Raw genomic sequence first — 16,806 nt, 5'->3', positions numbered from 1 at the left:
AGGCTTACTGGGGGACCTGCTCTGGCCCCAATGGGATTGGACAGACCATGGAGACAACTGCTCCCAAAGCAGACTCTCTCCTCTGAGACAGTCCTGGGGTGGTGTTGGGAGCTACATCATCAGGCCAAAGACAACTATCCCCCCAGGTAAACGAGAAGGGAAGCCTGTGGCTTGGGGTCACATAGCAAGCCTGTGCAGGTCACCCAGCTGCCCCAAATGCCTCCAACCAGGAGTTCAGCAGTAAGTGGGGGAATCTGCTCCTTCCCGCCCCTAGCATCAGCTAGGAGCTTGGAAAACCCCCTCAGCGTCCAGCAAGGGCCATGTGCCTCCATGGGCTGATCCGCATCATGGTCCCCTGGCCTCGGGCTTGGGGCTTCAGATAACCAACTTCCCTTTAATAAACACACACCTACATAAGCGTGACCTGTGTCTACACTGGCAGGAGGAAGCGGAGAACCACAGGACAATTAAGATGATGCAACAGTAGGTGGGCAAGGCCGACTAAAACCCTGTGAAGGAGCATGGGTATTGCTCCTTTGCGCTCCATCTGACGCCTTCCTGTGACAGCAGAACCCATCCCCGCTGCATAGGGGTCGGCCCTGCTCCCCCGCGGACAGGGACTTCTCATGCCCTGGGCCGTCTATTGGTCTACTGCTCTGAACCATGTATGCATATGTCCTTGTGTCCTTGTGTTTGCACAGGTATGTACTATAGCTCTCCCCTTGGGAAAGAACCAGGGCAAGTGGAAAAGCTGCTGGTCCATACTACACCTTCTAGAACCCACAGAGTATCTACACTTACAGAATGGAGAGGCCTTGGGCCCAGAGAGCTCTCCCTGTCCCTGCCACTCTACAGATGGGGTCACAGGGGCCCTAAGATATGGACGATCACAAGGTCATGCAGCAAGTCGCGGGGGGGGGGGCGGGCTGGAGGTCCAGCCAAACCACAGGAATGAAGCCAGTCTGCCACTTGCCCTATCATACACCTCCTGGGATCTCTTCCCCTTGGAGCACTCTCGGGGGTAGAGGGACTGTTCCAGAAGGAGGGCCACGCCCAAAGGCACAAGCAAACAGGGCGGTGCCCAAGAGACCTGTAGCAGGCGAGCCGTGGAGCACCTCTGGGATGAGGCGGACTTCCTGGCACACCTTCCCTCACACTCTGAGGGGACAGCTTAGCAGGGTGGGTCCCTCTCTTTCACCTCCTCCATGACTTCAAGGGAGTGAGTGATTGATAAATCTTGGTCCCCAGGAAGCCCAGAGGCCAGGAAACAGAGAAAGAGAAAGAAAATGATAGAAACAGTCCCGAACCAGGCTTGACCACGCAGTTCTGGAGGATCTTTGGGAAGCAACGTTGGCCAGCTTGTCAGAACGTCTGCAACAGGATTTTCCCCTCCCCGCCCTCTGCCCTCCCCTGCCCCGCCCCCACGTGGGTGCCCGGGCCGGGGCCTCTCTATTTGGGCTTCATCTCCACCCTCGAGTTGATGTCGTCGCCATCCAGGTCGTACTCCTCCACCTGGCCGCTGGTCCACACCTTCACGCGGTCCGTTAGGTCGCTGCTGCGCGGGGCCAGGATGAAGTCGTAGATGAGCACAGCCAGAGCTCCCCCGATGAACGGCCCCACCCAGAAAATCTAGGAACAAAGTGGACATGCTCAGGGGCTGTCCACCGACACCCTGGGCTCCTCCTCTCCAGGGACATCTGCCCTGAGAGGCACCCACCACCACCCCACGGCATGGGCTCCCTCCCCATCTGTGCCTGGATTTAGAGGTAGGCAGTGTCGAAGCCCAATGTCCTGATTCCAGGGCTTGCAGAACAGGCCCAAGACATCCACTATCCCAGGACGCTGCCAGTGGGCCTTTCCTTGCCTCCATGTGCCCCAGCTCGGGGTGCCTGGTGTGACTGGGCCAACCCTGTCCCACCCTCCCCAGTGTCAGAAGGGCCCCAGGAAGGTCTAGCTTGATAAACGGTGGCCTGAAACAGTCACATGGACAGGAGGAACAGCTCCATCTGCTGAGTGCTGACTCTGTGCTACACTCAACCTACAGGCGGCGAGGCCGTCGGTCCCAGAGGCCACCCTGGGAGTTAAGTAGGGTTCATGACACCCCACTTCACTGCTCAGAGAATAACAGCTTGCCTGTGTCGCACTGAATGGGAAAAGGGTAGGGCCATGATTGGGTCTGGCTCCTCATCACGCTGCTGGGGCGCTGCACCCCACCACCCCCATGTCAAGCCTCACTTTCCCGATTTCCTCAGCCCTTTCAGTCTCCCAGAGCCTCCGTGATGAGAGGATGCCACAGTGTGGAGCTGGGACCATCACTCAGCACCAAAACCTCCCGCCTCCCCCTGGGGATAGCCCTGCGACCCCTTACCCAGTGGTCCTTGAAGTTGTGTGTGATCACAGAGGAGCCGAAGGACCGGGCGGGGTTGATGCCACAGCCTGTGTAGTCGATCTGAGAGGGGCAAGGTGGGAGGCAGAAGGGGGAGATCCAGAGAAGTAGAGACAGAGGGAGAGGGGACATCGTGACACACAGAGAGAGAATAGGTGATAATCAGACCCAGAAAAACAGGGGCACGCTGACCCAGAAAGATGGTCAGGAGGTCCCCATGCTGCCCTCTCAGAGCAAGACCCTGGCCCCAGTGTCCTACCCATGACAGGGTACCCCAACCGCCCTGCCTGGCCCTGTTCTCCCCATTCCCAGCTGGGGAGGCCCCACACTCACCGCCAGCAGGTGTCCCAGGGCCACAGAGAGGCCAATGGCAAGAGGTCCCGAACCCCCGAGGTCCCGGCGCCTCCTATCTGTGGTGGCGAGCACACACAGCACGAGCTGCAGGGTGCCGATGATCTCGATGCCCAAGCCCTGACCAGAGTTCACGCCAGGGGCCAGCTGTCAGGAAGAGGGACAGCAAGGTTCGTTGAGCAGACAAGGTGGGGACTGTGTCCTAGAGCCCCCCCCCCCGGGCCCAGGCACCTCTGTGTCCTTAGAGCCCATCACAACCCCCCCTGCTGGGCCCAGTGTGGTGGGGGGCCAGTCCCCACCCCAGCACACAGCATGGGTAGTGGACAACAGGCTTTGTTCCTCCCATAGCATTGAGGAGTTGCCAGCCCGGCCCCTGGTACCTGCCTCCACCCTCTGTGCTCTGCCTGGAGGCTGGAGAAGCCTGGGAGGGAGCCCAGCCTCTGCCTCCGGCCCAGCCAGCAAGGGCATCCTGGGGTACCTGAGTACCCGGGGGGAGGGGCAAGTCCCACATGTGGGAAGGCCCACCTGGACACACGGCTTCACACCCCACAATTCCAGAATATTCCACCCCATTCCCTGCTGCGTCTAAAACTCCCAAAGCTGGGGAGGGTCTTCGTTGGTTAGCCAGCCCCACTCCCTTAGTTTCTCTCCTTGAGGCTGTCTCCCTTGCTCCCCCACCCTCTGTCTCCTACCCCACCTTGTCTGTCTCTCCCTTTTCTTCTCTGCCTTCCCTGTTTTCCCCTCTCTCCTGGACCAGCCCCCCCCCCCAATCTCCCTGGCTGCATAGGCCCCGCCACCACCGTCTGGCTGCCACTTGCTCTTGGGCTGCTTTTAGAAACATGACTCATGGAAAAAGAAGGGAATGGGAGCTGCCATGAGGTCATCAGAGCCCTCCCCCTGCAGCTGCACCAGGAAGACCCCTTCCCAGGGATCCCCCACACCCTCCCCTTTGTGGGGGTCCCAGGGGTCAGGTGCACCCACACAGGGGAGCTGAGCCGCATGGACAAAGGCCCACTGGCAGAGACACCCAGATGTGGCCATGCCGTCTGCTTCCTCCAGGTAGAGCTGGTGTGTCCAAATAAGCCTGAACTTGAAGTCTCATCCTGGAGACGAAGGGAGAGGGGGTGGTCCTCCAAAGCCAAGGGGCATTTTATAAAACCCTAGGTGGGGGGCTCTCCTCCATCCCCCTAACCCCTGAGTTTTCTCAGCCCCACCCTGAGGCCATCTTACAAGAACAATTCTCTTCCCGCCTTTGTCTGCAGTCCTGGGTCACAGGGAAAGTGACTCACATCCCCTCCCCTGTGCTGCAGCCCCAGCTCTAGGCTTTTCCTGGCGGACCCCAGAACTGTGACCCCTCAGCCCAGCCAGCCATCTGGACAATGCCCAGTTTTCTTTCCATTCCTAGGTTGGGTGGTAGAGGCAGAAGCCCTGTGTTCAGGTCCTGACTCTCCCCCTTGCTGGTGCCATGGCCATGGCCTTTCTCCAGTCTGATCCTCAGTTTCCCTATCTGTAAAATAGCTTTCCCTGCCCACTTTCCAGAGTGGCTGGAGTTTCTAAGGCAATGCGGTGGGGAGGGTCTCGGGGCATTTGGGAAGGGCTGCAGAGGCAGGAGGGACCGGGACAGCTGTGGCTTTTTTCTTATTCTTTCTCACCTTATCTGCTGGACTGAGGGACAGGTGGAAGGGGAAGGGCCCTGCATAGGATTGTGGAGACAAGAGTGAGGCCTGTCAGGAGCCGTAATGAGCTCCATGGAGGTGAGGCCCATGAGACCAGGCCGACTTGCAGAAATGCCTATCCCCACTCACGCCTGCTGCTGCCCTCCTGACAGTCTTCAGGAAGCCCAAGGCTCCTCTTCCTGCTCTCTCCTTGGCTCTCCAGGCTCAGCCTAATTATTAGCTGGCAGGAGTCCGGAAACCAGGGCTGGCACGCCGATTAATGGAGCCATCGTTCTAAGTGGCTTCTGCCTCCTAGCCTCCCCCATCCCCACCCTCTCACAGACATGGCCTGGGCAAGCTCATCTCCTCCCCCAATTCTTAACCAGGTCTGAGTACCCCAGCCCCTGCTCAGCCCATAGGCACAGGTACTCATGCAAAATGAGCAGAGCCAGGGGCCCAGGGCCATGCCCAGCTCTCTGAGTCTACGGGAAGTGGAGGGGGTGGCCACCTGCCCTGGGAACTCTGCGTTATACCCCCTTTCCTGACCACCCAGAGCCTTAGCTCAAACCGCATGGGTTGATGAACTTCTTCTCCCAATAGCCATCACAACCAGCACCACCAGGAAGCCTCCCCTGATTGCTTAAGCGTCTGCTGACCACTTCTCCTTTGACTACCAGCACACGTGTGTGACTTACATTGGGCAAAACTTGATAATTCAGTACTGAAAGGGAGGGATTGTTAAAGGTCTGCTGAAAGTGGATGTCCAGAAGAAAGCAGGTAAAAACTCAAAATAATGTTATTGTTTACAACCCATTAAATCAGAAACAATTGCTTCAATAGGGCTGATCTCAGTTGTGGTCCCTTGGTATTGGAAAAAAAAAATGTTCGCACGTTCCCAGGGAGTTTTGCCCAGCTTAGTCTTATATGCCACTGATTAAGTCTCCTTCAAAACAACAACAACAACAACAACAACAACAACATTAGTTTTATGAATATAAGTTTGAACAACAGAATAAGACCCACATTGAATCTGAAGTATCAGAAAGAAGCAAGCTCTCCATTTTCACATCAAATCCAGGTAAGTCCCCTCAAGGCCCAGCTCAGACCCCACAGACTCCACTTCTGTGGCTGTGCCATCAGGCTCTCACTGAACCGCCTGCAACTCTTGCCGGGAAGTAACCTTCCAGCCTCCTCTGTGGATGCCTCAAACCCCTGGCCTGGGAGCTTGGTGAGGACGGAGTGGGGAGACCTTCTCTTCTTACTGCCTGGACCTCAGAGGAGACACTTGCCGTATAGTGAGAGAAGCAGCAGAGAATGCTAATTTTTTAGAACTCCCACCCTCTCTAGAGGCAGCCTGGCTCCAGGGAAGCTCTCTGGATTTAGGGCCGATTTACCTGCTTTTTGGCTGGGACACCAGAGGCCAGTCATTAGTTTTTGTGGGTCTTACGGGGAGGCCCGCACAAGCCTCTGTGAGGTAATGGATGAGGGAGCTGAGACCCAGGGAGGAGAGAGCAAAGCCATCTCATCCCAGCCAAGGATCCTGACTATCTACAGGTCCAGCCAAGGGACCTGGCTGTTTCCAGCTTGGACCGAGGAGCGGGTGGAAGATGGGTCTATAGCGGTCAGTGTGACCCAGGCCCCAGGACGGTGGGAGAGGGAGAGCGTATGGGACTGAGCTCTCAAGACAGCGGGCCTCAACCCATCCCTGCTGCCCATGGACAGAATGACCAAGGTCGCTGCCTAGGCCCAGGGCCCCAACTCGACCTGGACGCCCTGGTGACTCATCCTTGGAAAACAGCAGGTTCCTAAACGGGCCTGGCTGAGCATCCAGTCTTGAAAAACAGGGGAGGGGAGACTTCGAGGCCTGCCCTATTTGCCCACTGCTCCAGGACTCAGCACTCACAGTCAGGGGGACCTCAGTGGGTCCCTTGTGTCACTCCTTGATGGGTATTCCTGTGTGCATGTCCCTCCAGGTAAACAACGCTTTGTGTGCCTCTGTGTATCTTTATAGGCTGGTGTCTGCAGGATCTAGGGGTGACTGTATGTGTCCGGGTGTGACTCTTTCCTTTTCTTTTTCATTAGATATTAAGAGGCTTATTACATCGTAATTGAATGACAAGTCTATCAAAGAGCTACATAAATTCGAAACCTGTATGCGCCAAACAAGATAGCCTAGAAAAAAATGACAACGGACAGAACTGTAAGGTGAATTTGGTCACTCAGCCACCAGAGTGGGAGAGTTTACCAGCCCTCTCTCAGAAATGGAGAGACTAAAGCAGTCAGACACTATAAATAGCAGCAACGGGAAGGATTTGAGCCTCATAATTAACAAGCTCGATTTAAGGAAAATGCATAAAGCCCTGCACCCCAAATTTGAGAATATCCCCTCACTTTCAGCCCCCATGTGGACGCGCAGACCAGCTGGTCCTGTGTTAGCCCGGGTGTCCCAGCTGTCTCTGAGAATCTCGATCACACACGAGCCATCTCTTGCCACGGGAGGGCTCTGTGTGTCTGGGGGGGTCTCTCTGTGGCACATGGCCCTGCATGACCGTGCTGGGCATCTGGTGGAACTTTTGAGTGTGCCATCCTGTCCCCTGGCAGCAGAAGTGCCACCACTAGCTAGGGACAGGGGTCGAGAAGGGAAGGAGGCCCCCATGAGGGACAGAGTGAGCAGTGGATTTCAGAGGGTCCTTATTTGCTCCCAGAAGCCACTTCATCTTCCTGACAAGAAACAATACACAAAACAATGGCTTCCTCCTTCCCTCCCTCCTTCTTTTCCTTACTCCAGGGCAGTCCCCACCCTCCTGCCGGGGAAAGGAAGAGGCTCATTGAGAAGCACTTATCCCACCCTCCTGGGATCCCAGGGCCTGAGTGGGACTGCCCAGGCTTGCAAATGTGCTCTACACCCACCTGTGTGTGCCTCCCCACCCCCGTGCTGTGTGTGTGTGTCTGTGTGTGTGTGTGTCAGTGAAGTGTGAGTATGTGCACTTTAGAGCAGCAGAAAGCACGAAGGGCCAGGAGGCAAGCTGGGGGCTCCCTCCTCCCCTGCCCTGATCAGCTACACAACCCAACAATCTCAATGCCTCTTTGGCCTCAGTTTCCTGATCAATAAAATGGAGGCACTGGCCCAGATGTTAGCCCCAGGATGCCTTCAGGTCTGACATGGAACCCCTCCCTGCCCCCAGAACCTGCAGTCACCCTCCTGGTCAGGATCGTCAGTGCAGGATTCCCACAGAGCCATCTGGACTGGGGTCTCAATAGGGACAAAGCCTGTTCCAGGATCTCCTTCCCAGAGCGGCCAGAAGCAGGCAGATTCTACCCGCAAGCCCTTATGGACTTATGGGGGCCTTATGGACTCAGGGGCAGCCCCATCCCAATTGTATCTGCCTCTCTATGGTCCCAGTGGTAGGATTTCAGGCACTGACAGGAGCTGCTGCTGGAAATAGGGCATTTTCCAGTCTTTTCTACCATCTATTGCGTTGGGGTTCTTAATGCCACTGGAGTGCAGCTCCTTGGTAACATGAAAATGGCCCTTCACTTAGCCCTGTATGCCACCAATGGGGGGGGGTCAAGGAGCCCCCCAGTTCCTGGGGAGATGCCCTGGCTGAGGGGACATTGACCATGACATTTTCCTGCCCACGCCTGCAGGCATGTTGACTCAGCCCCAGCTATTCAGGAGGCCCCAGACCCACTGGAGCTTCGAGAGGGCAGGGACCATGCCCCTCCCACTCCCCCCACTTCCCCACTTCCAGGGAGGCTCTGCCAACAAGAACGAGGGGCTCTTAGGGAAAGCCTTCCTGAGCCAGTCCCTACGGGGTGGATGTGGGACATGTCTGTCCAGCCTGGGGAAAGCCCTGGTGCTGGAGGAACCCCCACTGGGTGGGGCCCTAGAGAAAGTGGGGAGCACTCTGGGGCTGAACCCAGGTTGTGGGGAATTGGTCTGCAATGAAGTAAGGGCTCAAGACATGAGAAGGAGGCCGTGACCTGGGGGCCAGGAGGGAAGGCGAGTCCTCACAGACTGGGCTGCTCACGCAGGCTATGTCCCCTCTCACGGCCTCACCCCTTTCAGACAAGAAGTTGCCAGAGTGAGCCCTGGGTAAGGCCAGGCTTTGGGGTGGGCAGCATGGGCCTGGCAGGGCTGCTCCAAGGCCCTTCACAGGGAAAACCACCTCAGAATTTTCCGTGGTGAGGGAAGTCACCACAAAGCTCCCGCCTCTCTTCGCCCTCCCCCTCATCTGGTTCCGCCTGGAACCGGTAATTATAGGTCCCAGCTAGGGCACCTCCACCCAGCCCCCAGCCTCCTCTCTGGGCACGTCCATCTGAAAACTGGCTTCCTTTTCCCCAAGCCACCCCCAACTCTGAAGAAGGTGGAGGGACCCTCAACCCTGGAAGGACTCGTGGCCAGTGCGGGCGAGGGCGGCTAACAGGGAAAGGACAACCCTTTCACTCTGTGCTTAGGGAAACTGAGCCCAGGAAACTGGGGAAGGTGAGAGTTTAGGGCTGAGATCAGGCCCTGGATGGAGCAGACAGAGGCAGTCCCCCGGCAGTCAGGCCCAGAATCAGCAGGGCTGAGAGAAAGACCACACAGAGGAAAGGTTTGCCCTGCCTGAGCCCCTCGGGGGCTAAAATCCCAGGCCTCCAGTCCCCTCTCAGACACAGGCAGACACTAACCTCAATCCTGACCGTCCGCCCTCCAGAGCCCCAGCCTCCCACCAACCCCACCCTGCAACTCCCCGGCTCTGACTTCCCACTGCCACCTTGCCTGCGCTCATGCCCTTTCTCTGCCTGGAAGCCCTTTCCCTGTCTCCACATTCAGGCTCCCATGGCACTTCCTCCTTGAAGCCTTCCTGGTCCTCCCCACGGTTCAGAGGCAGAAATTCCCTTGCCGCCCTGACACATCTTATCACACCTGCCTCCTGCCCAGTATCACAAGCCGCTGTGCTGTGCGAAGGGCTTATCTTGCCCACCAGGGGCCTTGGTCTCCCAGGGTAGGGAGCTGGCTGCCAGCAGTCCCAGTGCAGTTTGCGGGGAGCATGGGTGAATGAGCTGGAGAGGGGAAGAATAAAAAGAGCCGGCTAACAGTCAGGACACCATGGTTCGGGAGCATCTTTCATTTTGCAGAGCCCAGACACGCCCTGTGTCTCTATTTCACAGATGGAAACTGGGGCCACACAGGCGAGACCGCTGGCATGAAGAATGGTAGTGTCTGGGTAGGGCAGGGCCAGATAAGGCCACCAACCCCTGACTCTGACACTCTCATTTTGGGCCAAAATTGGGGTTTGGCTCTTAGAACCAGCCAGGATCCTATAGGCGGGACAGAGGCCCATGGTCTCTCCAGGGTGTATCCCAAGCCCTGACTCAGTGAGAAGAAAGTTGCCCCCACTGTGCCCCCAGGGACACCCCCTGACTCACCCCAACCACTTCCTGCCACTTCTTTCCCTATTTTCCTTAGGAATCTCCATGCCAACAAAGGGCTCCACCTAGGTTTGGGCCAGGGTGGGGTCCAGGGCCCAAGGGGCTGCGGGAGCCTCCCTCAGAGCCTGGAGGAAAGAGTGTGTCACTCGCTGCATAGATGGCTCTCTGCCCCTCTTGAGGCATTGGGACCACCTGCCAGCTGCCTTCAGATCCCTTCAGATCCCAGGTTCAGGATCTGCAGGAGTCCCTGGGCGAGATGCTTTGTTTCTAGGCCCAGCACTTATACTTCTGAACCCCCAACTTCTACGGTGTAGACAGGACAGTTCCTGCATCCCACCACAACACTCAGTATCCCTATGTTCGGCGTGGCCCCCTCTTGGACTCGTCTTAGCCAGACCCTCCTGGGAATGGTGATAATAAACTCAAGTCCACAATGTAAGTTTGCTGGTAGTACAGGAGGTCCAAGAAATATCTAGAGACCTAGGTTCCCTCTTGGAGTCTCAGGGTCCTCAGCTCTAGGGCAACTCAACAAGTTAGCTGCAGACAGGACTTGAACCTGGTGTGCGTGCCTCCCAGACCCGGCTGGACCCCAGCCTGAGCCAGTCCCTTTTACTCCTCCATCAGCAACCTGCCCAGCCCAGGCATCCAGGTAACTCTGGAAAATGGAGGCCAGAGAAGGGAAAGGACACTGGAGCAGGGTGCAGCCAGATCATGACACCATAGCAGGTGGCTGCCCTCCCAGCCTCTACCTAAGATGCCCAAATCAGAGCACAAAGTTGGCCAACAGATGCCTGTCCCTCCTGTCCCTCGAGAAGGTAGGTCAAGATGGGGCAGGTCTGCAGAGATTCAACCCTTCCCCTTATGAAGACCTCCTTCCCCCCACCTCCCGCCATCAGACCCCACTGTGAACCTGACCCTACCTAGGGGCCACCCCCTCAGGCACCAGGCTCTGCCCTTCTGTAGAGACCGAGGCTTGGAGCAGTGCGGCCTGCCAGAGCTCCAGTCCCTTCCACCCACCTCGGCCACATCTTTCCCGACTAAAGTCTAAACTCCAGCCTGCAGGCTAATCTTCAATCTTGGGCTAAGCAGCAGTTGGCTCTGCAAGGGGGCCGGGTAGGGTGTCACTGTGACACCAGAAGTGCTAATCCCCCCGCGGCAAGGCTATGCCAGCTGCCCTCTGCACCAGACCTTACCAAGCCTCCCCCCAGCCGCAGCGCCAGGCTCTGAACTTTGGCTGGGAAGTAAGGGAACAATTGCTATCATCACCTGCCACCGTCTCTGAGGAGCCCTTGGCCACCTCCCTCGATGTCCCTACACTCGCCCGCCTGCCCTGCCCCGGCCAGCCTCCTTTCTGTAGATCCGATTCCTCCTCTGTGCTCCTTCGTCTCTCCCCTTCCCTGGGAAGGCACCCTCCAAGCCTTCCTCTGCCTCTCTCAGGCCAAATTTCCCCCTGCTGTGGCCCAAGCCTGGTCTGAGTTTGCACTTGGCCGAGGGGTTGGAAAAGCCCTGGTCTGCAACAGCAGGAAACTGCCGTCAACGGCCAGTTAGCAGGGCTAAGCAGCTGGGGAGGAATTCTTTACAGCAGCCTGCCCCGGACTCACCAACATCTGCTCACCATTAGAGCCCCCTGCCCAGACCCCACTAGAGCCAGGAGCAGTGGGCACACACAGGTACATGCTCACCCCCGCCTGCTTACAGCACAGCACGAACACTTGCAGACATGCTTCCAGATGCAGGCACACACGGGAACGCGCAGCTTACACAAGCCCAGAGACCCATGCCAACATCCACGTGCACACACTGTTCACACACACAAATACATGTGCCACACCTCACGGGGCCGGTGGCAGAGTGCAGATGGGAGGCCAGAGGTCCCCACCCAGCCGTCACCCCACACTGCAATCCAGGAAAGCCACCTGCCAACAGCCCAGACAAGGTTTTCTCTCTCCTTCCACCCCCAACTTGGTCTAATTCCTGGGGGCCAAGGAGTGGGGGGGGGGGCTTTCTCCTTGAAGGCGGTGTGTTTAGGCACCTGTGTGAATGCGGGACGGGCTGGGGACCCGTGGGGCCTCCCACCTGTGTCCTGCTCACTCTTGCTGACCCGGCGCAGATGCCCTGGGACTCCGGCTCAGGGTGGCTGGGGACAGTGGGCAGTATCTCCCCAGGGTCCAGGCTGTAGGAAGAGGGAGGTGGCCACCCCGGCAGGCTGAGGGGGGTCAAGAAACTACAGCTGAGAGGTGAGGAACTGCTGGCCCCAACCTTAGTTGGGGGACTAACCTCAGAGTTTAGTCCCTATAACAGAGGCCCACAGGGGACATTGGCAAGACGGCTGTTGTCTGGGTCTCAGCCTCCCACAGTGCCTGGCAGAAAATGGGCTCCATGCTGCAGGTGCAGCTGAGCTCCAGCCCCGAGTCCACATGACTGCCAGCCACCTAATGTCCTCTCTGCTCCTCAGTGTCCCCATCTGCACGATGGGTGGAAATTGAGACCCCAACCATCTCTGCTCCTCGCCAGAGCCCCAAGTGCCTGGGGCCACCCCGCTTACCTCATTTCGGCCGAGCGAATTGTCCGGCAGGGAGGAGGTGATGCCCGAGAGGATGGCGGTGGCCACGATGGCACCCACGCACTGGGCGACAATGTACATGACGGCCCGGAGGATGCTGATCTGACAGCTGAGCAGCAGCCCCAGCGTGACGGCCGGGTTGAGGTGGGCACCACTAATGTGGCCCACACTCTGGGCTAGTGTGGCGATGCTCAGCCCAAAGGCCAGGGACACCTTCACGTTATCCTGGGGCGCACCTGCTGTCTGGTTGTTCCTCAGCGGGTAGTTGAAGCCGAGAGCAGAACCAATGCTAATGAAGACGAAGAGGGTCATGGCCAGGAACTCGGCCACCACTGCCCTCCAGAAGAGCTTCTTCTTGAACTCGCTGGCCATGCTGGCAGGGGGCTTGGCTGGATACCACTGCCTGGTGCTCGACTCCCTCTGAGAGCTGAGCCACAGCCCGGGCTGGGCCTATTTATAGGGCCCCGAGTGGTTGTGGGGGGAGGAGAGGAGGGGGGAGCACAAAGGGAGGAAGGCCTCTCTTTGCTCCTGGCCCGCCCCATACTGCACGGGCCTCCTCTCGGCGATGGATGCAGACACAGCTCTGCTGTCGGCCTGCCAACTTTTTTCCCTCCCTCCTCTCCCCACTCCCTCCCTCTCTCCCTCCGCCCTCAGCCCTGCCCAGCTCCAGGAGGCAGGCAGGAGGCAGCCACTGCTCTAATAGGCTTTGGGAAATTCCTCCAAGCTGGCCCCACTCAGGGGGCCAGAGAAATTCAGGTGTCCCCGCCCTACGTGCAAAGCTCAGGGGGTGCCCATGGGCAGAGCCAGGAGCTCTGGGTGGGCGGGCTGGACTCAGCAGGTGGACATTGCCTTCCCTGGAGGCGGGGCACCATGAATCCTGCTTGCCCGGCATCCCCATCCCGCCCCACAGTGCGGTTAGTCTAGAGACAGGGGCCCAGGGGTCCCCAGGGCCATTCTGGGCCTCCTGCACCCCAGCCCAGGCCTGGCTGCTGGATGTCACTTTAGGGCCCCAGCACCACAGGCCAGGCCCAGCTAATGGAGGCACACAGACATCAGGAGGCACAGAGAGCTCATCTGTGGCCCACCCTGTACTCTGTGGTCAAGGGCAGGCCCGAGATAGGCAAGGACGTGGAAAGCACCCACTCTGGGAGGCCTCATGCTTCTGGAGCAATTTGAACTAATTTCAGGGCAGATGGAGAAAGTGGGGTCAGTTTAGACTTTTTCTCTCCAAAGCTGCATGCTGGCAGACCACAGGGGAGAGGACAGACATGGCAGGCTAGCCTGGAGACAGGAGGGCAAGAGGAGAGAAGGAGAGAAGTCCCAAGAGAAAGAGAGAGACAGAGACACAGCCTGAGAAGGGAAGAGAGAAGACAGACAGACAGCAGAAGACAGACGGACAGAATGAAAGAGGAAAAGGGAAAGCAGAATGCCCACAACAGTGGAAGTGAAAGAGAGATCTCAGGCCAGGCTGAGAGGGAGAGATAGCCAGGGAGCACAGAGGGTGGGGAGACAAACTGGAAAAAGAGGAGATAAGACTGGAACCAGAGGCAAGAAGCTAAAGGGGAAAGATGGGGGGAGGGGAGGGGAAGAGGCCACTCTGCAGAGCCCCATGGTCCAGCCTGTGCCATATCAGAGACCCCACAGCAGCGGTTTAGCTGTATAAGCAACTGGACTCCCACAGCCTGGAGCTCCTGCCAACCTGGGGAGGTCCCCCGCCTATGGGGAGGGGAAGAGCAGCCAGGCGGCGCCCTGGGGAGGTGGGCAGGGCCAAGCCTGGGAGGGAGGGGCCCTCTCTGGTTCTCTCCTTCCACCTCCTGCAGGCCCCTCCTCAGTCCTACACATGAGTGTTGGCTTCTCCCCATTTTACAGGAGGCAAACTGAGGCTCAGCAAGGGGAAGGGCAGCTCTAAATTCTGCCATGTGCCAAGGGCCAGGATGAGCGTGCAGGTCTCATGCCTCCTGTGTGTAGGCCATCCACGGATGACGATACCAGCGCCTATGGGCCGCCCTTTGGTCCACCTGTGGCACACATTACAGCCACCCTGGAGCAGGGATGAAGCGCCCAGGGAGCAGCCTGGGATTCGCTGGGAGCAGGAGGCCCACTGGGGGTAGGGGTGGGGGGCTGTGGTCACCGAAGTCCACCTGCATGCCCAGAGGTACGGGGTGGGGAATGCAAGGCTGGGGGTCAGCGCGGTGGCGGGTGGGTGCTGTGTGCTCTGAAAGCCCCAGCTGCTGGAAGTCCATCTGTGCCTTAGTAACCATCCAAGAGAGGGACCCAGCCCGACTGGGCCCCTTCCCAGAAGCCGCCACGCCTTTCCTCAAGGCAACCCTTGTTTGGCTCTCCTCACGCCCTGGCCCTGGACATCCACAGTGTCCTCCAGCCCCCTGAGCTTCCTGGACCCGACAGGGCCCACATCTGTCCCGGCCTTCCACCTGCTGCAGGGACGAGGGATGCTGGCAGGTACAAGGATTCCGCCTGGAGGCCTGGGGATGGCAGCAGGCCCACAAGGACCACTGGGCTCAGGCCAGTGTGGGGGTACAGCACCTCAGAGAAAAAAAGGACCCTCCCGTGACAGGGCCCACGGGCCAGGTCAGGACCCATGTAGCTGAGGACGCACAATGTGCTATGTGGGTGCGAGTCACGTGGGACATCCTAACTTGTCCACCAAATATTTATTTGGTGCATGCCATGTTCTTATCTTTGGGGAGACAACCACAAACCAGATAGCCTAGCTGCTTGTCCTCCTGCGGGCTCCGTGCGTGCACCCAGGCTGGCGGAGCTTGCAACTGTCACGGGCACAGCGGTGAGCGCGTACTTGCCAGAGGCCCACATCCTTCTGGAGCAGGGCTGGACCCAGGGGACCCAGAGGAGGCAAAACACTTTGGCCAGAGCAAATCAGCTACCCACCAATGTCAGGATGATGTGAGGGTCCTCAGGACAATACCTGGACACCCACTGTATCTCCAAACCCCGTCCCCATATTAGCACGGCTTCTTAAATGCTGCCCACTGTTCTGTTCTGTTCCTTTGGGCAAAGGCTCTGCCATCACCAGGAGACACCATCCAAAGGCAGACCTCTCTGGAATAAGGCCCACCTCACTCACCCACCATCTCCCACAATACCAAGGGATCTGTGTAGCCTCGGCCTGACAATTTCAATGTGAAAGGAAGAGGACTGCCACTGGAGCCCCAGATCCAGGAAGGCCACAAACCTCATGACCTTCTTCTCCCTGGTCTGCCACAAATTCTGGCCAAACAGGGAAGGAAGGGACGTGAGGAGAGAGGGAGGGAAGGAGGGAGAAAGGAAACAGTCCCTGGCTGACGGCTTGTCTTCACCACAACCCTGGAATGCTCCGAGGGTAAGTGATTTGCTAAAAGGTGGCAGAACTAGGATTAGAACTCAGGACTCCCTAATTCCCAGAACCCCAGTCTGGTTCTCTGCCAGCCTATCAAGGAAGGCTCCGATGGTCCGGTTTCCCAGATGGAATCCTGAGTTCTGATGGCCCAGTTACAAGAACAGGACTGAGGGATCCAGGCCCCAGGACGAGTAGGGGACGTGGGGGTAGTAATGAGAAGACCATCCCCGACTTCTCTGCATAATTGGGGTGGGGTGAGGGGCAGATGGGGAAGGAAGCATTGAGCTGAGAGTGGACACACAGGGAAGCCAGGGAAGGCCAGAGCTACGCCCTCACCCTGTGTAGTCCCACCGGCCCTGGGAGCTTGGACTCTGGGGCAGGGTGCCATCCTCTGACCAGCTCCTCCTCTAGGGTGACCTGACTCGGTGAGCAACGTGTCCCTCCCATGGCCAGTGTCATGGGCCCAGGCCTGATCCCACAGGCCTGAGCCAGGCTAAATAAGGTGGACCGCCCTCCCTCCCCAACTCCTGAGCCCTGGGCGGGGCCTGAAGCCACTCAGGCCGGGCACTGTCTGGCCCTCCCAGAGCAACGGTCTCAGAAAATGGTTTTCCAGATGTGCCTTATTCCTGATGTGCCCAGAGAGGCCCACTTTCCAGTCAGAGCTGGCTGTTCCCAGGACAATCTGGACTCTAGCCCCACCGATGCTGTGGGAGAACCTCAGGCTTTGTCCAGAGCTGGGTGCACAGATCCTCAGACGGATGTTAAGGTTCGGGACCTCAGGCTGTGTGGCGAGAAGATGCCCACGGGTGTGGCCAAGGCTGGCGCTCTCTTAACCCGAAGCTTCTTGGAGCACAGGACAGAGGGGCTGAGGGGAGTGGACCCTGTCTACTGGGCAGGGCAGGGATTTCCACCCACAGGCTGGGTTGTGGGAAACAATGACTTCACTCCCTCTGGGAGGCCCACCAGGAAGATGGAGTTTGAAGCGGAAGGGACCTCTGATAGCAGACGGGCTGTGACCATGCAGTCACCGTTGGCTTACCAGCAAGCTGGACAAATCTTCCAGAATCTTTAAGGCTGTCCT

General features: G+C 58.2%; 1 protein-coding gene across 1 annotated transcript; it reads right to left on the bottom strand.

Moving 5' to 3' along the window:
• Positions 1–1,086: 1,086 nt before the first annotated feature.
• Positions 1,087–12,793, bottom strand: LOC111147371 (aquaporin 1 (Colton blood group)). The gene is made up of 4 exons (XM_022503377.1): positions 12,353–12,793; positions 2,720–2,884; positions 2,369–2,449; positions 1,087–1,629 (listed from the first exon to the last, which is right to left on the bottom strand). Exons 1-4 carry the CDS (start codon positions 12,740–12,742, stop codon positions 1,450–1,452), a joined length of 816 nt encoding a protein of 271 aa, XP_022359085.1. The 5' UTR covers positions 12,743–12,793; the 3' UTR covers positions 1,087–1,449.
• Positions 12,794–16,806: the final 4,013 nt, after the last annotated feature.

This window comes from Enhydra lutris, unplaced genomic scaffold (assembly GCF_002288905.1).
Source record: "Enhydra lutris kenyoni isolate GAN:26980312 unplaced genomic scaffold, ASM228890v2 scaffoldscaffold16, whole genome shotgun sequence".
NCBI lineage: Eukaryota > Metazoa > Chordata > Mammalia > Carnivora > Mustelidae > Enhydra > Enhydra lutris.
Note: the sequence above shows the minus strand (reverse complement) of the source record. Positions and strands in the feature narration are given on the sequence as shown.

Excerpts from the sequence above, each read along its gene's own strand:
- LOC111147371 (XM_022503377.1), bottom strand. The coding sequence starts at position 12,742 with ATGGCCAGCGAGTTCAAGAAGAAGCTCTTCTGGAGGGCAGTGGTGGCC. Across the intron at positions 2,885-12,352 it reads ATTCGCTCGGCCGAAATGAG|CTGGCCCCTGGCGTGAACTC; the intron begins GTAAGCGGGGTG and ends TCTTCCTGACAG. Across the intron at positions 1,630-2,368 it reads ACAACTTCAAGGACCACTGG|ATTTTCTGGGTGGGGCCGTT; the intron begins GTAAGGGGTCGC and ends CTTTGTTCCTAG.